At 43.1% G+C, this 27,749-nt stretch overlaps 1 protein-coding gene across 1 annotated transcript in view; it reads left to right on the top strand.

The window, feature by feature from the left end:
* The first annotated feature begins 3,071 nt into the window (after positions 1–3,071).
* Positions 3,072–27,749, top strand: part of TMTC2 (transmembrane O-mannosyltransferase targeting cadherins 2) — a 489,624-nt gene continuing 464,946 nt past the window's right edge. Inside the window, exon 1 of the mRNA XM_075551215.1 lies at positions 3,072–3,831. Within this exon, the coding sequence (XP_075407330.1) occupies positions 3,749–3,831 (83 nt within the window). The 5' untranslated portion in view covers positions 3,072–3,748. The remainder of the gene's footprint in view (positions 3,832–27,749) is intronic.

The raw sequence follows: 27,749 nt of genomic DNA, 5'->3' as shown, positions 1-27,749 counted from the left end.
AACTATAAAAGGGAATTCATTGAGGAAGTGGTAAGGTAGCAGATGTGCAGAACCTACTTTGGGAAAATCAGGGCTTAGCACTTTTGGGGCCAGGTTGGTGTCTAAAGTAGAAAACACATGCCAATGAGCCTAATTTCCCTCATCTGTGGAAAGCAATAGTAGCTTTAAATAGAATATACATTTTCAGAATGGAGGCAGCAATCTTGTGTTGGAGAAGTACACTTTAAAACTAGAGAGCAACGTCCTCAGTCTTTCAACCATCTCCTAAGGTAGTGATGATATCTCTCATTCCATTCCCCCAAAGTTGTTCACGGTGGCAAGAAAATGCAGACATTGACTGCTTCTCAGCCCTTGGAGAGCAGTTGGAAAGAGAGCCGGGCTTAATGTACTAGAAGGATATTGAGACTCATGTTAAATTATAATAGGAAAATTTGCTAAAAGCCACTGGATTTCTGAAACACAGCTGAATTTTCAGTCTTCCATTCATTAAGGCGAGATGGGCCATTTTATCTCCCAGTCTCTTAGTTTCACAATTATGAGGAATTTGGAGCTGGAGAAAGGAAAGGAGGAGTGCAGGGATATGTAAAATGATTGAAGGCTGGGCCACAGCCACAGTTCTAGCAAATGCCTAAAAGCCCCCAGCACGTGGATTCCCCACCTCTCCAATACCTTCCTGCTTTGGAGTCCCCTTAATTATTGAAGAGGATTGTCCAAGTGTGACTTCCATCCCAGGTTTTCCTGCAGCTTGTGCATTCTTCAGAACACTACCCCATTTCCTCCCCCTCGCCATTGCAACTTCATATATATATATAAATCATTTTATTGGGGGCTGTTACAACAACCCATACATCAGTTCTATCAACCACATTTATACATATGTTGCCATCATCATTTTCGAGACATTTTCTTTCTAATTGAGCCCTTGGTATCAGCTCCTCCCCCTGTCCTGTGGCTAATCCTTCACTGACTTTAACCTGCAGGACACATGAGGTTACTGTGCTCCCTTGCCATGAACATTTGTGCATTTTTTTAGTTTTATGAGTTTTCCTCAATCTGTTGAGAGTTCTTCATTTATTAATCAAGTCAATTTCTTCTTTCTCTTTTATAGGTCCACGTATTGCTGCAGCATGATTGCGCAACGCGAACTGGGGGATTGGGGCAAAGAAGAACTCAGGGCCACAGTAAGAATGAATTATTTCCTGTGCATCAGGAAGTTGCTGGAATAAAAGTAAGGAGGCTGGTGGATTAATCATGCGGGGATGAGGGTTGCTTGGGCTAGGGATGTAACAGTGTGGGTGTGAGAGTTGGGATATGTTTTGGGTGCAAACATCTGTGTTGTGCTTGACAGCTAAAAGGAAGTTAGGAGCCTCATTGTAATAATAACACTTCCATGACACTGCCCACAATCCTTGCAGGGCTTTACAGCGGCCAACAGGTTTAATCCTCACAAAGGACCCATGAGACACGCACTGTTAGTATCACTCTTTTTAAGATGAGAGCACGGAGGAGGCTAGAAGGTAACTGAAGGGCCAAAGATCATCCTGATAATAAGCATCGGAGTAGGCCCTCCAGCCAGGTATCTGATTCTAGAGCATGTGCTTTCAGCTTTCAAACAGCATCGGCCTCCCTGTATGAGGATCCAGCTTCAACACATAAAGGCTGCGGAGGGACACAGACAATAGATGACTTTGATGGGGCAAATGACACGGTATTTAAAACTTTTCAACAATGGGCAAAGAATAAGGAGGTGGGAGAGGTGAAATACCATTCCCTTCATTGAAGGTATGGTTTCCTTGCACTTGGGTTCGCGTATACTTCTCTGAGGGCAGAAAAAAGGTGGCTCAGTGGATGGCGGAATCGCGATAATCAATATTCATCACCTCCTCCTTGTCTATATGTGAGCTTCTTTGTGAAATCAGGTACAGATGTAACCTTGTTTTGCAGGCGCCAAACCACAGCATTTACTGTTCAGGCCCCTGCCAGACATCCTGGGGTTCTAACTTCTTGCCGCAGCCCTGACAGGTAGGTAGGTGCGGGTTGGGGGCAGCCCTAGACGCGGGGCGGGAGTCGCCTGCACTGCACGGCGCTCGTCATACAGCAGGGTGCGCTGCAGGAGTGCTCTTCGGGTCCTGGGAGTCGCTGGGCCGCCGGAGAAGGGCCGAGCCGGGAGGAGGAGTGGCAGGCCGGCAGCCCGCGGTCCTCAGCTCCCCAGCTTCAGTACCCCGCGCTCGTTCGGCGGGGGCCAGTCTCCGACACCGTATTTCACCGTGTTGGACGTCTTCCATCGCATCCTGCATCCGGGCGGAAAGGAAAGCACCGCAGCGGTTCGCTGTGTGCAGTCCTAGGTTAAAGGATAGTGTTGCACTGGTTTGCACTCGAGGCGCCTGTCTTTCTGGGCCCTGAGCGACTATCGCCCCAGAGACCTCTGCCAGGCTGCAGACAGCGGGTCTCTTTCTCTTCGGGTTCGCACCCTTTCTTCTGAACCTTTCCCCCTTTCAGGAACGTCTCCTGAAGTCTCGGGACGACACTGGGTTCAGCGGTGCCTCAAGCGGGCACCTCTGGGTGCCTCATGTCCGCTCTGGCACCGCGTGCCCACGTGAGAGGCTGCAAGCGTGGCGCTGACGAACCAGGTCTGCAGCACCCGCCGAACCTGCTCTTGATCTCCCGGGCTTCAGAAGCCTTGCCCGCTGACCACACCGCCTCCTGGCACACCCAGGCACCGGCCGCCTTCGGGCTGGCCCTGGGCGGCGGTGCCAGTGGCCGCTGGCGTGGCCACGTCCTCCTCGGCCTCGTTTCTCCTCGAGTCCGCCCTCTAAGGGCGCCCTCCGGCCACCTCTTTGTGCTGTTTCCGAAAGCAGTCGCTCTGGGGTCCCCCAGGGCTTTCCGGAGTGAAATCGAAGGTGAAAGCTATTAGAGGACAGAGGGGGCGGGGGGAGTATTCGCCACTGCCCCGCCCCCTCGGGGTGGGCGGGCGGGTAGGAGGAGCTACGAGCCCGGGGCCGCCTGGGAGGAGCCAGAAAGGGGCCGGGCTAGCCCACGTTGGTGGGTCGGCCACGCAGGCGCGCGGGGAACGCCGAGAGCCCCACGCGGGAGCTTCGGGAGTCTCTGGGCAGCGCTCCTCACTTCACTGGAAAAGGGCTGGGGCCACGACGGAGCTAATAAAGAGTGAATGAGCTGCAGCCCCCCGTGGCAGCTGGAGTCCGCCCGAGCGGCCCGGGAGCCCCGCGCTGGGGAGGCGGCGAGGGGAGGGGGCTCGCCCCGTCCCGCCCACCCTCCGCTCTTTCTCCAGCTGGTCCCAGAGCCCGGCTCGGTCCGGCCCCTCTGCCTCCACCCCACACTCGGCCACCTCCTCCTTGTCCCATTCTTCACCTAGGCGACCCGAAGTGCCATGGGTTAGGGTGGGGACCGCGAGCGGTGCCAAGGAGCAGCCCTGCACATCCGCCTGGGGAGCGCGAAGCCCGCACGCCGCTGGCGGGCGCCGGGCATGGGGAGCGCGGCGTGAGCCTTCACCCGAGGAGGACGGAGGAGCGAGGCTCGCAGGAGGAGGAGAAGGAGGAGGAGGAGGAAAGGAGCGGTGGATCGGAAGGACCCGAGGGAGGAAGGGAGGGCGAGCACGGAGGGTGGGGAAGCGAGGGAAAAGTGAAGCTGGGAGGAGAAGCCGGCGGAAGGTGGGGATTGATGCTTCTGTGTTTTGTTGCCGCTGCTGCCCTCGCGCTGGGAGCCGAGCCGGAGGGAAGGCGGTGGAGCGATGATTGCAGAGTTGGTGAGCAGCGCTCTGGGGCTCGCCTTGTATCTCAACACCCTGAGTGCGGATTTCTGCTACGATGACAGGTAAGGCGGGGTGAGCGCAAGGGGCAGTGGGCTCCACAGGGGCTCCGAAGCCTCCTGCATTCAGATTCCAAGTGCATTGTGGAGGCGTTGGCCCAGGACCTTGAAGGTGTAGTGGGTGCCCGGACGTGAACACCTAGAAGCACCCGCCGGGACCGGAGAGAGCGCGCTGCGCGGGGAGCGGGGGTTCTGCGTTCCTAGTTTGCAGCAGGTTCCCCCCTTTGCTTCTCGGCCGTTGGCAGACGCTTAAGTTGCCTAACGGAAATCCCAGCAATTTGGGAAACTGTTTAATGAACGTATTTTTAAAAAGAAAGGAAAAAAAAGTCCTAGGTGTTCTTTGGTGCAACAAAAACCCATTAAGCGATTCTACGTCTGGGCTGAGAGGAAGCCGCTGCCCGCCCCCTAATAGATCTTCCTGTACCATTTCCCTTTATTGATGGGACACTATTTCCCGAGGTTAAAACGTATGCTTGGCAGCTGCCAGCATAGTGGCAGTAGGAATCGTACGTTGATTCAACTTTCCTGTTCGGGGTGTGAAGTACTTTACTTTGTGCCAAGCTAATGATGGTCTCCCGCTCCTCACCCCTGCTCCCCCATATCGACAGATCCGGTAGCACTTTGTGAAGTCTCAGTTTTCACTTCTATTTGGGAGGTTTACAGGAGACATTAGTGATTCTTTTGTGCTAATTAGGGAAGAGGATGCCCCTAGAGACTGAAGTTGTCTTTTGCTTGTGGGTTAGTTTGGGTGGCTAATGAGTTCTGAACTGTGTTGTCTAAGAAACGGCATCGATTTCTGGAAAATGTCACAGTTGTGCTGGTGCCGCTACCTGTTTTTTAAACGTTGTTAGTGTTTAGAAACTGGTGAAAAGCTCCAATAGCCATTACGGAAAATTCCAATTTGTGCCTTTTCCGGTGACTTAATTTGATTACAATTAAAACAGATGCATAATTAAAATATATTAGGGAGAACAGCATGCCTGGCTAAACTTATTAACTGTCCTGGGGTGTTTCATGCTCCATTGAAATTAAACCATCCAAAAAAGTGTGCACAGATTTACTCTGACAGCTTTTCAGCAGCCTCTCTGGGCTATGGAAAGTGAATGGATCCCTAGGGTCAGGGCAAGGCAGCCAGTGAGCTTAAGCTGAGTGCTTGATAGTGAGTGGGGTGAAGGCAGGTTCCTCTCCTGGTGGTAACCAGCCATAGTCTGAATTCTCTGGTGTCCCCACTCTCTGACTAAAAGCATGCTTTAAAGCAGCAAATCTTGGTTCTTACCCATTTGTCTCTAAAGAAGACCCCCCCCACCCCATAATAGGCGCAGGAACATTCAGCAACACCTCCTTAATGCCTTTTGTGTAGTGTTTAGCAGTGACTAGTTGATAGGAAGCTGCTGTCTGCCCAGGACTTTTGAAGTCAGGATACTGCATGCCTTGCGCATTGGTGGTTGTGGCAGACAGAACAAGGTGAGCTGCTGTTCTTTGCTCCAGTTTGGCAGGACGGTGCACCTGCTGCTTCTAGAGTGTTGGCTGTACAAGCCCTTGCATCCAAAGATGGGTGACTTTTTACTAGTCCAAGTATAGGGATGACTCTTGACCATGATGGTCTCTGTTGTGGACAGTTTGAATCACAAGTATTTAAACCAAGAATGGAGAGGGTTTTTTTTTGTTTTGTTTTTTTTAAGTAACACACTATTACTCTTGTAGCACACTGATTAATCAAGAATTCTGCTGTATGGTATTTGTATTTTCTGTCTAGTCCTTAAAAGAGTGCTAGTCAGAAGAAACTATTCTTTAAAGATTTCGACTAAAGCAGTACTAACTTTGCACATACTTTGTTCTTTAGGTCAAATGCTTCTTTAATCATCAGACAGAAGTGCTAGGTAATTGTAACTGTTGGAGATTGGTGTGAGTGTGATGATAAATCAGTTGTGCTTTACCGGTTGATAGTTGTTATAAATCCTTCATGTGTCATTGATTGAACGAGGTATTAATTTTCATGGCTTCTCATTAGCTACATACATGGGTTTAGAGTAATCGTCCACCTATATATTTTAATTGATAGTATTCTCCATGTAGTATAAAGAATTTCTATACTGATATATTGAGAGCCTCTAAGTACAAATTACAGTGCTGCAATTTGAAAAGTGTACTTTTGATGTCTCAGTAGAAGCGCATGTGCCATTCTAGCCTCTTAAGGGCATGAAACTTTAAAAGTATCAAACTTGGTTTTTCTGTAGCCTAGCTATTGGGAAATACATATTAATAGGGGCACTGAACCCACTTGGAATATGCAAAGCATATTAAAGTGATGTGTCAAAATGCACCATCAACTGTAGCTTTTCAAATATACTTTACTGTAACTCATCGGGGTCTGGAGAGGGGAGGGAGCTGAGGAGTCAAGAAGAAACTGCAGGATGACAATAATGTGTTTATTTCCACTATTCCATAAAATCACATCTAAAATGTCCCTTAAATGACATCTGTGGGCCTTTTGTGAAATACAGTTCCATAAGGGAGGCTGTGTTGGAATGAAGAAGTAGCAGGCAAGAAGGGAGATGGCTTTTCATGGCTGACTAGCTTAAATGAATCAAGACTTTGTGTTTTAGCCTAAAGAATCTGGCATTTACTTTAGGAAGGCTTTATGTTGCTGAAACTTAAATATTATTGCTGCGGTACTTCCCAAGTTATCATTTCTTTTAAATATAGTGATCGCGTTTACTTTATAAACTGTACATACAATTACTTTCAGTGTTTCATGTAGCTTGACTGAGATTAAGTGGTAACCTAAAACTTTCTTGTAGCAGAATCAATTTCCATATAGTAAACTTCAATATTTTGCAAGTGTTTCTGTGCTACGGTGAAGCATTGCCTATAATATGATGAAACTAGCTGCAAAAGTGTAGGATTCACAATATCTGATGAAGAAACAGATTTGGTTTCTGCTTCATCTTCACCCCCTTTGCCTACAATCCAGTAATGACTGCAGAATCTTAGGTTTGGGCTTAGAAAAAATTGGGAATGATAAATATGCCATCTTCGCCAAATTTTAAGTTATGTTGTATGTGACTCAGTGAAAGACCCTCTCTAATTTTCTGGAGAGATGTGGGAAAGAAAGCTTTAGATCAGTGGAAAAAAAAGCTTACTGACCTTAAATTCCCTGTTCTCTTCACATATTTTGTCGAGAATGGCATTGCATCATTTCCCCTGTTTTCCTTCCCCCTTAAAAATACCATTATAAGTCTCCCATGGAGATAAAAGTAAGAGTGGAGTCGGTTTATTTCAAAGCATCAAAGATAAACCATGACTGTTCTTTTGAAGTTTGATTTCATTTTGCCCATATAATCTAATTGTTGGCATGACATGTAAGCAAGTAAATAAGGAATAACAGCTTCTATATATTTCAGCTTTCACATTTTAGTAAAATAACACATTAGTCAAACAGAAAGGCAATTTGACGTTGTGGAAGTAGGAAGTTCGATTTTGACTTCTTTGAAGACTTTTCACTCTGTTGACCGATGGGAAGCCTATAGGTCCCTTAGTTGTCCCATTTGCAATAATTGTATAAAACTCGGATAAATGAAGTAGAATAGTGTACTTTTGGATTTAAATCACCCCAAACTCTTAGTAAAACTTAGGAACAAACTGAACTTAATTTTACATTTGAGAGTAAATGTAAATTGATTTTTATAGAAATATTAATAAGGGTTTTCTTTCCTTCCTGATGATCGGCATTTAAAGTGAAGGAATGGAGGAATTAAAACATTATAATGAGTTAGAAACATTTTAAGATTTCTTTAAACAGATACTGAACTATTTCTTCCGCATTGCTGCTTCCTGTTATTATGCTTACAGGGTTTAGATTCCAATATGATATGAATCTCTTAAGAAATGATCCATCCACTCAGCTTGCCTTAGCGTAGGTATCTTAATTGCTGTTCTCTTTCACCTCTGTGGGTCCTAAGATTGATTGCAGTGACTACACAGAACTCACAGACAAAAATTATGATTAAAGGGTTGATTAAAGACATTAACAAGTTCTAATGCCAATGAAAAAATATTCAGGGTAGAGTTGTTTAACAGGACATCTTAGAGAGTTCTTTCAGCTCTGCTAATGATTACCGAAAGGGGCGTACTACTCCACGTTAAACTTCCACCAGATGGCATTCAGCTCAGGCTCTGTGGGTTAGTAAGTTTAGCACCTTGAATTATGATAAGTGTCCAGAGGCACCTCGCTCCTGTAAGCCCCAGCCTCAAGACACCCAGCTTCACTTCCATGAGTCAACAAGTCGAGCGTTCCCAGTTTTGTCAGTCACCCCACTCCACAAGCCAGCCTCTTACACAAAAGCTCTGTGCTTTACTTGCTCCCTGGTTTGGGAAGCCCACCACGCTGTTCCGTGCTCTAGCGCCTGCTTCTGCAGTCGCTCCTCTGATGCGAATTGTCTTCTGTATCCAGGAGGTTCTCTGTGCAGGGATCTCAGGGCTAGAGGACGTGCTCCACTCTTAGCTCTGGCTGGTAATGGGATCCCTCCTCCTATTTCTCAAGGGCTCATTTTATACACAGAAAGACAGCATTCCAGGGACACCTGCTCACCGTTACTCACTGGTGAATCCTGTCAGTATCTTCCCCCATCGTCTTAGCAGACCTGTGAGGGGGAAGGTGATTTGGTGGGAGCTAGAAACCTTGGTTGGAAGAGCGGCATTCAATAATCCACCACCCTGCAGAGTTCTCTCTAACTTGCTTTCGGACCAATCGGGGATTATTATCTTAAAATTCCAGTGTGTTCAGCCACTGAAAGCATGCATGGTATTTAGTGACAGCCTATTGAGCAATTGTTATTGTACATTTAAAATTCGGGAGAGAGATGCTTTGTATCACAAATTGTAGCATTTGTCCATTATTGGAAGAAGCCAGTGTTCACAGGAGTGTTACTTAACTTTTTAAATTTCCTTCTCAGTGGAAAACTGCAGCGGGAGATAATTTACAGCTCATGAAGTACTTTCCGTGGTATTTTCTTCTGTCTGTTAGAAAAAACCCTTTTTGCTGGTTTGAACAAGTGTATTCCTTCACAGTGAATTAGAAGGAAGACATGAGCGTCTTTTTGTTACTGCCATTGGTTCTGTCACGTGAGGGTTTTCGCAAGTGACCCAAATGCAGGCACCTAGTGGACATGGACAAATACCATCGAGAAAGTTGCCTGCCATCTGTCTCTTGCTTGCCTTTTGCATATATGAATACACCCACACAGCGAGGTCTGGGGAGGCCGGACCTCCATAGCACTGCCTTGTGTGGCGGGTCTCATAAGCTCTCTGTCTGCGGCAAGGTACAATCGCATCGCTCTTCTCTCACTCTGTACTGGAGGGAAATAGATGGTTTTCCTTATCTGAGAAGTTTCTGCCGTGCATGATGTCCCAAATTCACAGGTTTTACTCTCTCCACACACACACAGCCACGTGCGCACAAAGAGTGTCTTTGTGACACACTGGCTAAGTTCTCAGCTGCTACCCAAAAGGTGACTAAACTGATCCAGCTGCTTCATAGAACAGAACGCTTAGTGATTGTTGTCAGATCAAAGCTGAAAACCTTTTGAAAACCTAGTGGGACTGTTCTACTTTATCATATTGAATAGCTCTTTATTGAAAACATGCACACACACACACACACACACACACGACCCTGCCCTTATTCTCAGGGGATATGTTCCAAGATGCCCAGTGGATACCTGAAATAGTGGATAGTACCCAACTCTCTCTCTATTGTTGGGTCCAGTACATAAATACTTATACAGTTTAATTTATAAATTAGGTACACTAGAAGAGTATCATCAATAACTAGCAAGTATGCATCTATAGAGTGGATATACTAGAGAAAGGGATGGTCCACATCCTGTCAAGCATGGAGTTATTGTTGTTACTTAGCTTGCAGTTGATTCCCACTCATGGGGACTCTGTACCACAGATTGAAGCCCTGCCCAGTCCTGCGTCAGCCTCAACAACTGTTCTGTGTGAGCCCATTGTGGGCGCCAGTGTGTCAGTCTATCTTGTCAAGGCGCTGTCACGTATGTGTGTGTACATGCACATACAGATGAACCCATAGATGTCCAGTGATTCACACTCGTAGCAATCTGATAAAGCAGAGTGGAACCAACGCATAGGGTTTTCAAGCCTGTAAATCTCTGCAGAAGTAGTAGACCGCCACACCTTTCCTCCATGGAATGGGTTCATGTTTTCAAACCGAAATCTTGCCAGCAGTGCCTTATCACTGCCCCACAGGGATTTCATACACAGCGAAAGAGAGAGAGAAACACGTAACCACATCCCGAGGAATGAACAGATCTGTCTGGCAAGACATGCTGCCAAGCTGCATCTCCTACACTTTGGGCATGCTTTTAGGAAGGATCAGTCCCTAGAGAAGGGCATCATGCTTGGTGAATTAGACAGTCAGCAATCCGAGGAAGACCTTTCGTGAGTTAGATTGGCACAGAGGCTACAACATGGACCCAGGCATAGCAGTGGTTCCGAGGATGGAGCAGGACCAGGGAGCGCTGGCTTTTGTTACCTAGGGAATTGCTATGAGTTGGAACCCACTTGATGGCACCTACCAGCAACATAGCACCCATGTATTTGATTATTAATTTATGTTGGTGATTCTATGGGCATCTGTCACCTGCACTCAGTTTTTTCAGCTCTCATGCCCCCTATCGTTCCACAGAGTCCCCTGAAAATAGGTGCCTTTTAGATTCCAGTGAGTTAGGAGCAGTCTCTGCCTAATCTCTTTGCTGCTGCTCAGCACAGTAAAATCACCTGTTTTAAATGTCCCTGATGGTTCAGCCATTCATCATAGTTTAAAATGGCTTTTTCTCTAAAACCAGGTGCCTTTAGAATGTTAGAAAAAGCCAAAATTTACTTTTAGGGTGAGCTTACAAGGAAAAATGTGGCTGACACACCTGCTTTCTTATTGTTATTGTAGTTACCCAAAGTGCTTTTAACAGGGTAACATTGGTCCTTGAATGTGTTTGATAGCCATGCATCGTGTGGGCTCTGTGGCCTGCAGTGGTCTCATAGGTGAGACAAGTGTGGCAGCCTTGATGGCAATTTGGGCGGACTTTTGAGTGTGCACACTTCTATGAATGGCTACCATCATTTGGGATCCCCTTTGGAAAAAGTAGTGGGGCACAGCATTAGGAATTACATACTTTCTATTTTTCACAGTGTGAAAAAGGCACCATATTTCGAATAATTGCAGGTGTAATTATACACAATGATGGATGGTTCCTTTGATTTTTTTTATATATGTCTTTGAGGAATAAACTGCTAAATTCAGCAGTGGCGTAATTATGAATATTTCTAGATATGCGTTTCATATATATATATATATATATATATATATATTGTACATAGTACATATATAGCAGATGCTCACCCTTGTGAATAGGCGTCCAATCTAGTACTCTGTGTTCCTACGTATACTTTTAACAGGTACTGTAACGTTTTTGAATCTTGATGATAGACTTATAGAAGCAAATTGATAGTTTGCTCTTTGACAAGTTGAATTTCTCTTAAATTTACTTCTTTGGTAACTTGTAAGGTGCCCCTGTGGCATAGTGGGTTACCTGCAAGGTCTATCGTTCAAAACCACCAGATAATCTGGGGAGAAAGTTGAGGCTTCTATTTATGTAAAGACTTACAGTCTAAGAACTCCTTCCCCCCCCCCCCCTCAGGAGTAGCTCTGGTCTGTACTATTGGGTCCCTGTGAATCGTAATCAATGCGATGGCAATGAGTTTGCTTTGCCATTTGGTTTGGTAACACTTGTCTCTATCCATATGTATTTTGATACTTTCTTATATTTAAATTGTTTATTTGGACTGTGTTACCTTCTTCTCCAGGACATCCATACCTGGGATATAAGGTGGCATAGACTGGCCTTATTCTTGGTCTAGTGCCCACTGGCTCTTGATTCACACCTGTGAAAACTCTGAAACACTTTACCGAAGACCTCCTGAGATCGGGCCAGGTGTGTCCTTGGAGGTCTGCATCAGTGAAAAGCTTTGCCTCAACGGACCACAGGGATGCTCATCTTGCCTTTAGAGACGGTCGGCTGTGTTTTCCAGGCGATGAAGTTCAACAGCACAGCACTATCGTGGTTCTCTTCTCTAGTCGTTTAGCTGTCCTTTCGCATCTGTCTCTGGTACTCTGGGATTATGGAAGGAAGTGGCGTAATGTTCCTTTTGGTTTTTCATAAAGTTTTTGCGTTTACTTGTTGTGTTTATCACTGTGACTTTTTTTCTTTACAGGTGAATGGGAAAGTGTTTCTACAGAGAAACCTTACTGAAGAGAATTCTGTGGAAGGAGGGAACCCTAAAATGACTTACTTTAAGGGTTTTACTTTAAAACTTCCTGTTATGTTCTCGAAGTGATTTATTCTCTTTAGAGATTTTTCTCCCCTCTAGTTTACTTTCAGAACTAGAAATCAAATTTGTTATAGGCGAGCTGGAGAGAGGTGTTTTGGTTTCCTCATGTATAACAAATGACTATGGAATAGGGGTAAGAGTGGACAATTCTGACTTTCGCATCCCATTTTACTGTGTATTCAGGTCTTTGGAGGTTCCTTATACACATCTCACATTGCTTGGGGCCACTGCTACTGTATCTTTTTTCGAAGTGCCTTCGTGTTTGGCAAGAGGAGATGCTATTTGCTTAGGATAACTTGATACAGTCTGGAGTTGCTTGACTTCTCTGCCGTGGCATTCTGTGATATGAGAGTGAGGCAGGGGCCCCCGTGTAGTTAGACTCAAGGAGACTGACTGCCTCCGTTTTGTAATTTGTCCCATGGAAAGGCAGCAGTGTGCTAAGTGTTGTGGACAGGTAAAGTGCTCTCTGTCTCAATGCTGTCAGAGCCCCGAGTCCTTGATGATTATCCCATTTCTTCATTTCTGTGGGACTTATTACAATAATGTTTGTATATGCCTCAGGAGCATCAAGGTAAGGCAAAACCAAAAACAAACCGCCAGTTCAGTATGGATTTAATAATCATGGTATGTTTTACTTTAAAATAATGTGTAGAAACATTCTTGCAGAGGTAAAAGGAGTTTATTGAGATTTGCAGGTTGGAAAATTTCATGAGCTTTGATAATAAACATGCGTTTTCTTTTTCCTAATAGTGATCCCAGGGATTATTGATTTCTTTAGAAGTAGAAGTTTTTTACGTTCTTTACTGAGAAACTCTCCCTTGGCATCACATAGGAATATTGTAACTTCAGAGAATGTCTTCTTTGTTGTAGAGTGGCCACTGGGGCTCTTGGCATTTTGAGCACTGTTCAATGGTGGGGCTGAAGTAGCTCAGGCAGCTATGTTTCCACACTGGTTCAAGATCCATGGGGAAGAATGGCAATCCATATAACCCTGCTGCATGCTTGGCATTCTTTGGATATTAACGTAGAATACATTCCCGATTTGGCTTCCGACTGAATAAGAATGTTTTGTTTTGGACTTTTTTTTTTAAGATGAATGAAGCAAGTCACATCTTCACAGCTTTGCCAAGTGACATTTTGTGTGTCAATTATGAATAAGTCTATAAAGAGGCAGAAAGGATGTGAATCATAACCCTATGTTCGCTCTCTTGTTTTTCCCAATGGAATCTGGGAGTCAGGTTATATTGAGTATGCTGATGGTTAGGATTAAAAAAAAAAGAATATTAGTACTGCGATTGTAAGAAAATCCAAGGTTGTATAATGAGGCTTTCAGAGAGGCATATAAAGTGAAAACACTTTGGGGAAAGTAAGCAACTTATTTATTTGTGTTAATTTTCAACTTGTTTCACGATGAATGCCTGCCTGCCTTTCCTGCTTTCTCCTCTGTGTAGTATCTTTGGGATTAAAAATGAGTCCATAGCTAAACTGTTTTGTAACAGACTTCTCCCGAATGGAATGAATCTGACTGGCTGTGAGTGCGTGCCGAAGTGATATTCCGGGAAATTGTATCCTCTGCAGGGTGTCGCTTAGGTGGTGGCTGTGGAGATTACATCCACAGACCTGTCTACCGTTCTCATTTTGGGAGCACATTTGTCATCATTTGGGAGCGTCTGGGGGTAGCCATGATGAGCAGTGCTGGCTCATCTGGGACGCTCCTCATTGTTGTGCAGATGGCCTTTTGACTACTTCTGCTTTCCTGTGGTCAAGCTTTCATATGTATTAGGAATGCTGAGCCTGCTACTGGGATCTGGTAAGATGTCTTACAGTTGAACATGTGGGTATGGAGAGTTTGTCAAGTGTTTTTCTGTTAGCACAGGGTGCTCCCCTCCTCCAACAATTAACTGCAGACTGCTTTCCCAAAGCAATAGAAAAGAACTCACTTTGACAAAGCAAGCTTCTACTGGCAAATTTTCCAACTACAAATTTGCAGAAGAAAAGTTCTCAGATGATGAAGAAGTTTAATCAGGCAAAGAGACATTTTTTATTTGCAGAAATAGATGGAAGCAATTATTTATAGCTTATGTGAAAAATGGGTATATTTGAATTCATTTGGTAAGCTTCCTTTAAAATGAGAGAGTTCTTTTTCTTACGTTAATGAAAGAATAAAATTAGTACTGAATTTATGTCACTGAATTTATGTGAAAGAAAGAAGAGTTACAGTTTTAACTACTCTTACTGAGACATGCATGCACTAAATTCACCACCACCACCCCAAACAAGGATTTGAGATTTGAATAAAAAATTATGACATTAATGTTTAGCTCACTATAAACAACTCTAATTTACCATGAATATCTAAGCTACTTAATAGACACCATGAAATGATCTTTGTGGACTTCTTTTCTTCCATCTCTGTATTGTGTGTGCATGTCTGTGTTCCTTAGAAAGCAGTATTTTCACTTGTGATGGTATGGAGCAGAAAATGAAATTTCATTGTGTTTTTAAACCACATACATCTCATCCATACAAATGTAAACGATTCTATGAGAGAATTGTCACTGGCTATTTCTGAATGCACACTGGTAGGATGGTGCAGCTGCCTGTGGCAGGCAAAGGGCTTTAGACAGTTGACTCTTTATCTATTTAAAGGCAGCTTTTCTCATGGAGCCTGATGGACCTCCTTGCCTTACCTTAAGGAGACATTTGAGTTGACTCTCTTGCTGTATCACTGATCATCTGCTCTAGGTATGTGTCTCTAGACCCATGCTTCCCAAATTTCAGTCAACAAGTGAATCATCCATCCTTGTTACAGTGTGCATGCACCGTCTCAGTTTGCCTGGGGATGGCCCTGCTTTTCTTCACTTCTAGCATATTTCCATGTGTGATGGTTAAGTTTATGTGGGCAGGCTGGGGTGCTCTATTGCTTAGTCAAATAACCAGTCTTAATGTTGCCAGCATAGTATTTATAACCAGTTGACTTTAAGTTAAACAGGTTACTTCCCATCATATGGGTGGGCTTCATTCTAACAGTTGAAGGCTGAGCTTCGTTCAATCAGTTGAGCCATAGGGGAGGTTTCCTGGAAGAAAAAGGATTCTGCCTCAAGAGTTTCCAACCTGCTCCACAGATTTTGGCCTTGCCAGCAGCCCCACGATCACATTCGTGAATTCCTTCAAATAGGTCTTTTGCGATCTATGTCTATCGATTTCTCTCACTTACTGTTTTTTGGGGAGCTCCAACTGATACCCTGGATGGAGGCGGCTTTGCTGGCCCACGGCGCTGAGCAATCAGACTGTGCATGAAGTAAATGCATCACAGATATGCTCAGTGTGGATTACAGATCGGAAAGGTTGGATGAGTTCCAGGATTAAAACAACAGCAAAACCCCTTGAAAGGATACAGTCTGTGTTTTAATTAATCGATGCTTTTCTTTTCTTGTCTACTCGGTAATAACTTCTTTAAAATGACCTTATGGATTTGAGGTTGAGTTGAGACTTTAAAAACATAGAGAACTTGTTGTAATCCTAGGAGATGATCTCTATTGAATTGTCGGTCACCATCATTTTATCACAGTATCATCATTGTTGTAGCATTACTGTGAAAGAGGTAGGAGACAGATTTTACGAATAGATAAACTTGACTAGGAAAATCCTAATGCCTAAACCAAGCCTCTGGAGGCAGTGTTTTTATTGGCTTGTGTTTCTGTGTGAACAATACATGATAAAGGAATCTGGCTTGCATATGAAAACTCTGTAGACTTTGGGCCGGCAGTAAAATATAGGTATTTAGGAAGCTGAAAGTGGGAAATAAGGATTTATTAATGATATTTACACAAAAGGTAATGCTAAATAGTGTAAGGGTGTCTACATAGGATTTAGAAATGTTGAGGCTTATACGATCATTTAACTTGGTACCCTGAAACTTCAGTCTTTGGACAACTTGATTAAAGCCCTGTACAAAGGGCTTCAAAGCCGTGGACAGATCCCATTGTAAATTCTGTTTTTCCTCTAACCTTTGAAACTCCTTTGTATATGGGACTTTAACAGAATTGTCCAGAGACTAAAATTTATATTTTCCAGGTTAAAAAGATCATATATATGACGTTTTACATTCTTAAGAGATTTTTTTTCAGTAGCCCTATTAAAATAACATATGCTTATTCCTTTTATAAGAAAAAAACCCAAATCAACTGTTAGTATAATGAAGTTGAGGCAGTATAGTAAATTAGCAGTGGCCCAAGAGAAACAACTAGCATTCTAGTCTTGGAATTACCACTTTCTTAGTTACGTACTTTGGACTACTTCACTTTGTACAACTCAGTCATTTTATTGGTCAGGACATAACGAGGAATATAGCTATGTGCTGCTTAGTGTCCATGATTGGTTCTGTGGACTGGTACATTGTGTGGTTTGGACTTGGTGTAAAGACCATATTATATACAAACAGCTCCCTAATTACGAATGAATTCTGTTTTGAAATCTGTCTTTAAATCAAATTTGCACATAACTCAGAACAGTAATGTGCTATTTGTATGTAATTTAAGTTTGTCAGATGTTTGTCTTAGTATATAGTGTACCTTTCTGTGCATCAAAAATATTAAAGAAACCCTTCCAGATACACTGAAATGTCTTTATCATCATCATCATCTTCATGTTTTTAAAGTGCATGGGGAAGTAGCACCTGCCCGTTACTATGCGCCATTTGTGTGCCTCAAATATTTATTATAATTGACTTTACAGGAATTGGGACCATGGATGTATATTTAGTTGGCTGTAACCCCAAGTGGATGTGATGTGGCACAAAACGGTGATTATAATAGCATCAAACTACAGCATGAGTGAGCAGCAAGTGAAGTAATGGGCATTGTCTGTGCATTTTAGAAAACATGAACACTGCATGGCTATATGTTAAATATAAAGATTGACGGACCAGAAGGCTGAGTGACGCAGCATCACTGTATCTTTAGCTCTTCATTCTTTTCTTCCTCAACAGAGTTGCTCTACCTTCCGGCTGTTTCTCTCTCTTCTGCTTGGAGGAAGACTGCTTCCGTTCCCACCTGCTGTGCCTCTGGCCCTGGCTCTGCCTCTAACCTGCCACTCTTGTGATCCGCAGCCGCTTGGTCTCAACACATGAGCAGTTCTCCTCACCTCGCTTTCTTTTCTTGTGCTTTTTTCTACATTTCTTCTTCTCTGTGCACTAAGGCTGCTTTTGAATAGACATTGTGGCCAATCCAAGCACGCCTTTCCTTCTGCAGGGTAAAAGGACCAATTACAGTGCATTGAGTGTGAATAATCTTTGGTACTTTGGTTCTGCTTGGCAGGGCATTTTGTGACAGTACTCATGGGCTCCCTCTTCAGTGCCAAAGCCTTTTTCTCTTTGGATTGTGTTCAGATTCAGAGTTGTGTGGTAGTCTGATTTGTTAATCAGTCATTTGCTTAGCATGTGTTCTGGATGGAACTGTATAATACCTAAATCTGGTGATGAATTTTTCAGTAAATAGCTAGAGAAGATATTTTTTCCTATACTTCTTCAAGCAGTAGGTGGTGAAGATCAAAGCATATCTGACACACAGTTCTGTTTTTCAGAATCTTATCTCTTTCCTGATTAAATCAGATATATCACCTAACAGTTTTCTACGGATTCCCTATAAAAAGAGAAAAAGTGTTGGCTTAGAATACTAACATTTCTTGTTTTTGTTAATTATTACTATCTTTTGCTGGTGTGCCTTCCACAAGGAGAAAAGCGTTTCCCATAGCACAGTTAAGCTAAATATGTTTCCAGATGGGAGCAGGGCCCTCGGTGGCCTTCTTCTCTTCAGTCAGGGTGGCTCTAAGGATTGCGGGGGGTAGCTCCCCGCTTAAAACAGGCCTCAAATTGATGCCTCAGAAATACACTGGAAATTGGTCATTTGGGGGCAATTAATGATTTTGAGGAAAACATTGGCCATATTGCCCCCCGTGGAATGGCAGAGGAGGCATGGTAACCTAAACGGTATCAAGCAGAGATGTTTTCCTTTACCACAGTCATCAGTGCATGTCTTCGGCATGCGTTACCTGATTCTGACTTGGAATGTTTATTCTGTTCCTACTGATAGCTAACTTCTAACAGTACCAGGCAAGCTCCTGCAAAGAACACTTTTGGTTCTTGTGGGATAGCAGCCTCCTATTCTCCACGTCTGTTCCTTGAAACAATTTTAGAATATTCAGGTGAAAATTCACTCAGTATTTTAGTATACTGACTATTAATTGTTTTTATTTATTAAAGAAAAAAACCACGATTTTTTATAAGTTACCTCAACCCTCTGGAATTAATTTAAATTTATAAAACAACAAATGTTAAGCACATTTCAACAGATGAATTTCAGTTCTCCATCAACTTATAATTGGGATGGATAAGGGGATGTGGGCTGTCCATGCTGAGGGAGAGGCAGTTAGAGCAAACCTATAAATGAACTTTGGTGGAATTGAGGGAAGATAGCTTGAAGAGGCATTTACCTTTGCTCAGTTTTTATGAGGCTGTGCTTTCCAATAATGATATGGATGGAGGAGGACTGGTTCGCGGGAAGTTTTGAATGAGCTTTTCTTTCTTGGAGTGGTAAGCGGGCATGAGTCACAGTTTCAGAAACCCTTAGAGGCAGTTCTGCCCTGTGTGTGGGTCTTTGTGAGCTAGAATCAAATCAGTAATATTGAATTTTTTGTCATTTTTTTTGCAATGCAGAGTGTAGTTTGGGTTGATATTTTTGTGAATGAGACCAGAGCAGAAACTGATTATCAGCTTCTTTATGTGAAATTTAGACATAAACGAAAATGATACGTTAGAAATTCATCTGTGTTTGTGGCTATTTGATATTTTTCATTCTTGGTAGATTTTTGTTGTGTGGTTCTTGATGAATTTCCAGAGCTCTGGTGATACTGTCAGGTAAGTGTTGACCTATTAACTGTTCAAACCCACTGCCCCTGCCCAGACTTTGTCTACTCCAGTACAGTCCTACTGTCTCAAAACCCCTATATAATTAAAGTCACTGTGGTGGCAGTGGAATTGGGTGAGGTCACAGATAGTAAGGTTATTTCCTTTTTATTTTTAAAGCTTTCCTTATAATAAAAACCCATTTACTCATAATAAAAACCCATGCTTGTCCTTGGGATGTGAATTCTGATCATTAACTCTGTGAGCTTCAGTTTTGGCCATTTGAAAATCCGAAAGGGTTAGCAAATTTAATGTTCAGCTAAACGCATCTCACCACTATTGAGTTGCTTCTGACTCCTAGCGAGTCTCTAGCACAGAGCAGGCCCCTGCGCCCTAGGTTTCTGAGGTGGTCAGTGGTGATGGGAGCGGAGAGCCAAGCGGAACTGGCCTTAGTCAGTAGCCGAGGGCTGACCCACTGTGCCTACTGGACACCTTTAAACTATTTATTCAGCCTCGAATCTTCTAGACTCACCATAGGTCATAGCTGATACTTAAATACTATAATTATCTTTAACATTAAGCATACTTTTCTGTTTCTTTTTGTGTCTTCATTGTTTAAGGAAAAAATCACTGAAAATAAAGTTCAAAGATTTTCTATAAATCATAACATTGAAAAGAATGTTATTTATTGTAAACTGCTTATCCGAACCTACATAAAACCTTACCCATAAACCAGAACTGGCCTGAATATTTGTTTTTTAGGCATCGTTGAAAGTCTTTATGAAAATAGGGGAAATGCTTTGCATGCAGCTTACCTACTGCATTAGAAGAAAATCTTCTTTGTATGTCTGCAAGCTGTTTGTGCGTTCTGAAAGAGTTTACCAGAATAGACTGAAATTGGTAGAAATAGGTCCAAGTAACATTGCAGCTGTAGTTTTATTGAAAACTTGAACAACATTCTCTCTCAAGTTCTTGAGTAAATGAAAACTAACGAGTGCTTTCTTTTGTAAAATATTATTAGTTTTGTTTCACTTAAAGGCAATTATTTGAATAGTAAAGATTTTTTTCCCCTAAGAACTACATCATTTGCTGTTAATTTACCCATATTCTTTCCAAATGAATTTCTATTCTGTAAAAACACTGGCATTAGAAAAGGAGGAGGCTAATGGAAATTAAGACAGCAACTAAGATGATTAGGGACTAATTGTCCTTATCTATACATCAATCAAAAGATTTAACAACATTTACTAATTGCATTGTAGATTAATTTGTGGTGCACCTATCCAGAGGCCAGAAAATAGCTGTTGTAAATAAGAAGTAATGGAGAAAGAAGGATATGCTTTTCATTTTAAGTAGTCTGCGTTCCGCAAATTATAGTGTACAATATAATTATATTCAAATTTTGGAGAAAGATTTGACATTGGTTTATTTTTAATTCAAGAAATCATCTCAAGTAGGCTTTGGTCTTTGAGTGCCAAGTGGTAAATCATTCTTAGTCAGAGATAGGCTATCTTCTGAGAGGACATCAGTTTGTGATACTCTCAGCTCATGTCATCCCTGTTTTCCTTTAACAAGTATCTGTACGTGCCTTGCTGTGTCACTCACAGCGTTAGCTCATAGGGGAACCGGTCCTGAAGACCATGCAGCCTGTAACCTGAAGCAGTGTGGAGGCAATCAAATCAACAGACTGTTCCTCTAAAATTCTCATGCTTTTGAGTCTGCGTCCATAAGCGGGGCACTTGACCCCGACTGGAGGGCAGGTTGCAAGAGGCTTTTATCAGAAGCTGGTGCCTGAAGTAACTCCCGAAGATAAGAGGAATGTTTGGAAAAAATGTGCAGGCAGAGAAACGAGTTGGAGTCTTGGTGATCAGGGAGCAGAGCATTTCTTTACATACCGGGAGGAGGAGATTTTTGGCGGAGGGAAGAGAGAGGAACTGGTAAGGTAGGCAGGCAGCTGCTAGGCCATCACTTACAGACCTAGCATTTCAGGTAAGGTTTCAGGATGTGAGATCAAATCCGAAGCAGGCAGAGTAGGAAGCTATGCTGCGATTTAATGGAAGGTTGAGTCTACTGGAAAGTTCATACTCCCAGGTGATAAAGGACTTGCAATAGGTGGTAAGAGAAGTGAGAAGGAGCTTTGGGTTGATAAGAGAAGGAAGGACAAGGTACAGTTGACCTTACCTGGAGCCTGGGGGAATGTGTAGGATCACAGGGTGGGAGTGGGGAGAGGAGTTAAGAATTATGCTCAAATTTCTGACTCGGCAAGTGGGTGGAAAGGGAAATACACAGCTTATCTTCCCCACTCAGTAATAGGAAGGCGAAACTCAAAACAACTCTGCTCATGAAATACCGAAGGTATGGGTTGTTTTGGAGTTCGGCTCTGTTTTACTAATTTAAGCTCTTGATGAAACTTTGTCACTGAGCCTTTAACTTAGGGAGCAGATTCTGTATCTTGACAGTGAGCCTTGGTCGAAATTGACATAGGCCTAGTTAAGTGAAGGCCGAGTTTCGCTAGTTGACCTACAAGAGCTTTGGCAATGCCGTGGGATCTGCGTTTCCGTCTTCATCCTTCGGTCTGGCCATCAGGTTCTTGTGGGCACTGGCAGTCCTCTCTGTAGCTCCGTGGCCAGACCAGCAAGTGTTGTAACCGGAGCTCTCAAGCAATGTCTTCGTGGTGCGGGTTCTTGATTGTACCGACTTTGGTCTCAAGCTAATCCAGTGCAACAAAGTCAAGGGCCAGGGGGATGACGGGGACATTTTGGCCAGTACCTGCACGTATGGCATGAAGCGAGGGGAGAGCTAGACCCGCTTGTTTTTGTCGCACCATGTAGGACATGGAAAGCCGTAGGTGTCCTTGAAGCCTATGAAATCCAGGGTTCTTTTTTTCATTGCCCTGGGCAGTTTGAATAGCACTCCTCCTTGGTGCTCAGTCACAAATGCAATCTCAGAAGGCATGGAGCCTTGCTCAGGGGGCAGCCAGCTGAAGTGGTCACTCCTAGGAAGTAGTGTTTATATATATATATATGTATATATATGTATGTATATATATATACACACACACACATAAATTATTTATACGCACAGGTTATCTGTTAATGTAGGGTTATCATCCAAATCAGGAGCTGCTATTATGGCCTGGGGGACAGATCTGCCCTGTAGCACCTTTTCCAAGGACATCTACATCCGTTCATTTATGGATTTGTCTATGGCTGTGTTTTCTTGACAGTGATACAGTTGAGGGCACTCCAGTGAGCATGATGCCTCGATTTACCTTGTATTCACATAAATGTAGGCTATTGCTCATGTACTGCTTGGCAATGTAGACAATTAGCACCAAGCGGTGAGGATGATCCAGAACTCCCGTCTCTGGAACTGGCATGGGTGTAGTTCAATGAGGCCCTGGATTCTGTCCGTCGTGACGAGCAGAGGTTTTCCTGCAGTTGTAAGTCTCTATGTGCCATGTGGCCCTGGCAGTCAAGCTTGGCCTTGCAGGAAGCGCCTGCTGCTTTGGCTCAGAGGGGCAGCCTCCAGGATGCTTGTGTTGCTGTTTGTTAACTTGCATCCCCATTCTGCCCCAGCGGCAAGCCTGTGTTCCCAAGCAGTTGTTTCCCAGCTGTCCCCTGCTTTGTTACATTGTTTCAGGCTGTGCTTCAATGTGCCCTCCAAGTGTTTTGCTTGACCTCCCCATGGGTATCTGCCTTACTTTAGCTCAGCAATAAGCAGCTGTTTGATATTCTTCCCATGTCCATTTCCTCCTGTGGTCTGCCCTCTGGTCCTGATTTTCTGATTGAGGTTTTGACACCTACAAAGTGACTCTGCGTCACTGCTTAGTCCTTGACAGCCTGCCTTGAGGTGGGTATTTTTTTTGGGGGGGGGGTTGGTCTTGGGCTACCCAGGAGGCATCCTTGATAAAATGTGTTTAATGTACTGTGGGTTTTTTCTTACTTTTATTGGCAAAGGAAAGGGACCGTATGTTTTTGCTTTGAATTGAATCAAGAATACCCCACACTCTTGGAAAGCCCCCATTTGTCAAAGGCTTGCAGTGTGGAGATGGTAATCCTAAGGTGGAAAAATTGGTGTCTGGACAAGGATTTCCTAATGGTGGAATTAGATCCATCTTTATACTTTTAAGCAACGCTGTTAACTTCTGCAGTTGAAAATGCAAGCTTTGTAAAACGGTATCACCTGGCTTTAAAAATGCGTAGCCCAGAGGTTGGTATGTAGATTTGAAATAATACAGAGATTAATTCTTATTAAGAGAATGCTGCCTTTGGTATTATTTTCTAAAATGAATTTGGAAAATTAACTATTAGTCTGCATATGACATGATATTATAATGCCAGAGAAATAAATGGAATACATTTTGATGAAGAGCTAGCTATTCTATTTTAAAATAAAGCAAACAACCACAACAAAACTTTTATTTTTTAAAATATTAAGAGCCTATTGAAATAAAAATATTTTAATCCAGGTTGTCGACAATTTTAATAAAAGCATACATTTAAATCAAGAGGTTTTGACCTGGAGCTAGTGAAATCAGTTAAAACACACACACACTCACACACACACACACACACACACACACACCATCACCACCACCACCACCAACAGCAACAACAAAACAAAAAAAAGACCCAAAACAAAATGTAAGCTAAAGGAGACATAGTAAATCTAGCCTATATTATGATACTTGTTTAAGGAGTTTCATAATTGTCTGAGTTTGGAGAGAGTTCAATCCTCATGTTAAATTTTAGGAGTAGATTTGTAATATACAAACATTTAATACATTTATGTCCAATTCTCTGGTTTCCATAAGCCAACGAAGAAACAATCAATTCACAAATCACACAGAGGCAGTAGCCTGTTGGCGGCAGTTCTGGGGATGCTGTAATTGTCCAGTGGTTTGCTTTTTCTCTTCCCAGTGCATGAGTGGTGAATTGCTGATGTTGCTGAGAGCCAAAGAAACGGGGACGTGTGAACGTGTCCAGGCGACACTTACATTATGTAAGGCTTGGAGGGATTTTGATATCAGTGAAATACTTCATGGGAGTAATAGGAAAATGTGTACTGTTGAAATTGTATCCATAAAATCAGCGTTTATGTTGACATTTCCCTCCCAACTCTCATTTCAGGCTTAAAGGTTTTGCTTGGTGCTACGCAATCATTTGAGACGTAGTTTCCTTGTGGTGGGGATCCACGTCTGAATGCAGACAACATGGCTTCGGCTGTAATCACAGTGACTATTTTGAGCTGTCCTCAAGGAAAATGTGGTTTCCGATATGGAGGCTCCATTTCTTGCTATAAAGGTTCCAGCCATGTTAACACCCCTAATTTAGTCGTTCCTGTTCAGACCTGGCTGGCTTGATTGCCCCTTTGCTTAGTCGTGGGGGATCGCCCAGTGTAACATGGGCCTGGGGGTGCGACCGTGAGAGTGAGGGTAGTGCTTTCCCCTCTCGGCCCGCCGTTCCTCTGTCTCAACAGTTTCCATCTCACCTATTGTGTCCACCAGTCAAGAGCTGAGAGGATTATGATAATTATGAACATTAGAAATGAACAGTGAATTCTTAGCAATCTTTAAAGGTGGTGTGTTTTCATTCCCCAGGGGGAAAAAGGAAATCAAATGTTTCTTGTGAACTGAAGAGAACCCATGTGTGGTGCATTGCTAATTTTTGGGTGTCCTTGGGTTTATTTGAAAATCTCTCACTTTCTGGTAGTATTGCAGTGGGCAAGTCAGTGACTTGTCCAAACCTGGGTTTAGTGCTCATCTTTGAAGAAGACAGTAACTCCTGAGCTCATAGGGTTGTTCTCAGTAGGTAAGCTTCATAGACTTTAATCTGTCAGATACTGCTTTTGGTGATGGAATATCATACATACAAGGATGTAGCCCCCCTAAGACCTCCGGAATTCATTTTTAAAAGCTATATATTTATGTATTGTTCACAAAACAACCTAATCACCATCAGAGCGTTCTCCATTGCATTGAATATATTAGCCAAATCTTTGATTTCATTCTCGGAAACATTTGGCTGACAGCACCTCCCTCATTTTTTGCTTCACTGTTCTATATCCCCCAGTCCCTGTCCTTTCATGTCCCTCTGCTTTTGTAGAACCAAAAAAAGTTGCTTAGAGCAAGGTCTGGTGAGTAAGGTGTGTGGGGCAAGACAGGCATGCTAGTTTTTTGTTTTTGCCCAAAACTGGCACACTGAGATGGCTGTGTGAGCAGGTGCATTGCCACGGTGGCAAAACCAGTCCCCTGTCTGCCACAAATCAGGCCTTTTTTGTCACACACTGTTATGCAATCTTTTCAGAATCTCTAAATAAAAAGTTTGATTAACCGTCTGACCTCGTAGAATAAGCTCCAAATGAACTATCCAAAAACCAAATGAGCAGCACCTTGATCTTTGATTTCACTTGATGAGCTTTTTTTTTGGGAGAGGTGACAGTGCTGTCTGCCACTGGTTTGATTGCTGTTTTCTTTGGACTTGAAAGAATAGCATGTCACCAGCAGTGACTGTGGGGAAAAGTCAGGGTCACTTTGGAGCCGTTTTTTCAAATCACGGCATGTTTCCAGGCGATGTTCTTTCTCCTGGTCATCAGAACCCAAGGTACAAGTTTCTCAGCAACCCTTCTCATTCCTAAATCTGAACTGAGCTCCTGAGATACCTTAGATAACTTTCTCATCTACTTCCGTAGTCCATCGTAGGTTTTTGAGCCACCCAAGTACACAGATTTTTTTCGACATTTTTCTCATTTCAGGAAGTTGCTTCCAGAAGGAGGTTTGTTATCGTCAGCAATTCACCTTTTTAGACATGAGAAAAACACTTGAGTTTTTCCCCATAGCGCTGTCCTTGTAAGCTGTGTTCAACATCACAACATTTTCTGTGGCATTTTTCATGAGTAGGAAACAAAATATCACAGCGGCATGCTGCTCTCTTAAATTGGCAATCCCTAAAAAACGAGGTTTGAGCCAAATTGCTTTTACGAAAAGATTCGCTATGACCAGAGAGAACCTTCCCAGACATTGCCACTGGTGCACTACCTCAGAGTGAGTTGCTTGATGCTCGCCTAGTCAGAAAAATTCATACTATGAAAGTTCCACCCAGCAGAGCTTTTTTTCTGTTTTGTGGGAATGTGTACACCTCTCATATGTCTCTGGTCTTCAGGATCCCAGCAACCTGCTGGACAGACATTATGTATTTATGTTTTCTATAGGAGTCAACATATCGCTGAGGTGTAAAACAAGCCTTGCATTATCCCCAAAGTAGGGCTGATGGATCCTGGGGTGATCACAAAGCATCCTGGGTAAATATCAGGTTGTTTTGTAGCATACATGTTACAACTGTGACTTCAGAGTGTGCTATGTGTCTGGAGCTCGGGAAATGGGGGGAGACAGGAAAGCTGCCAAAATGAGTAAAGGGTAAACTTGTTGGTGCATCATTGAATGAAAACGGGAGGAGGTCATGAGACTGGATTTGGTGGCTTTCTTAGATGGCCTCCGTCATCGTCATGACATTTGTAGGACGGTCCTCCTAAAACGGAAATAAGGCCCCGAGAGGTCCTGGCGTTCATCCTACCTGGGATGGTCTTGGCCCCTGAGTTTCTTCAAGAAGAAGGAGCCTCTGATTTTGAGGGTTTTACGTACAGTTGCACTTCACTGATAGCAATAAAACTCTATTAGAGAATGAATTATAAAACACTAAGGATATACTGCGGGTATCATGGAAAATTCTATAAATATATTCAGGAAGGAGGTAAATCAATGTATCTTTTAAAGCAAGTAATAATTTATGTAGAAATTATCATACCATATTCTTACATATTTTATTTCAATTAATCCTCTCAACTAAATGATGTAGTTATTATGATTCATCTTCTATTCAAGAGGCCATAGGACCTGTGAGATGATATGACTTTCCTGAGGCCTTTGGACCATGAAGCAATCATATTGGATACCACATGTCTTATTTCTGGAGTTCAGACTCTTGACCCCATCTCCAGGCAGTGGGATAAACTATTGTTCATCATCTGATTTTCCCCACTAAGCATCCCCGAGCAGTGCATTTCTCGATGCAAACAGGGATATTCTCCTAACTTCTTGTTGCAGCATATCCAAAAATAAGGCACAAACGGGTAGGTGCTGAGCTACCTACTAACGGTTAGTGGGTGGAATCCATCCGCAGGGGCCATAGAAGGAAGATGTTCTTAATCGTGACAACCTTTGGAAACGTTACGTGCACAGTTCTTTCAGATAAACTTGGGGTCAGCATGAGTTGAAATTGTTTTTCTCTTGTTTATACCAAGGAGTATCTGAGTGTAAATTTTGGTTTTAAAGCAGCTTTTTTGGATGCGTCTTAGACCCCTTTCAGAGTCCGGTAAACTCCAAAAACTTATTTTCAGGGAAAGGTCTTAAGTGCATATTGAACGATATGTATCATATCTGAAGCCATAAAATCCTGTTTAGTAATTTATATTTGTCTTCATTAACCCATCTAATAACAAAATTAAGTGCCAGATTTATAATTGGTGTGTTAGGTGCCATTGAGACAGTTCTGATTCATAGCCTTTCTAAATCTAGGAAGTTTGGCTGGCTCCGTCCTTAGAAGCTGGAGAA

Source organism: Tenrec ecaudatus, chromosome 6, assembly GCF_050624435.1.
Source record: "Tenrec ecaudatus isolate mTenEca1 chromosome 6, mTenEca1.hap1, whole genome shotgun sequence".
In the NCBI taxonomy this organism is placed as follows: domain Eukaryota; kingdom Metazoa; phylum Chordata; class Mammalia; order Afrosoricida; family Tenrecidae; genus Tenrec; species Tenrec ecaudatus.
The sequence above is the reverse complement of the archived record's forward strand: the minus strand, read 5'-3'. Positions and strand labels throughout refer to the sequence as shown.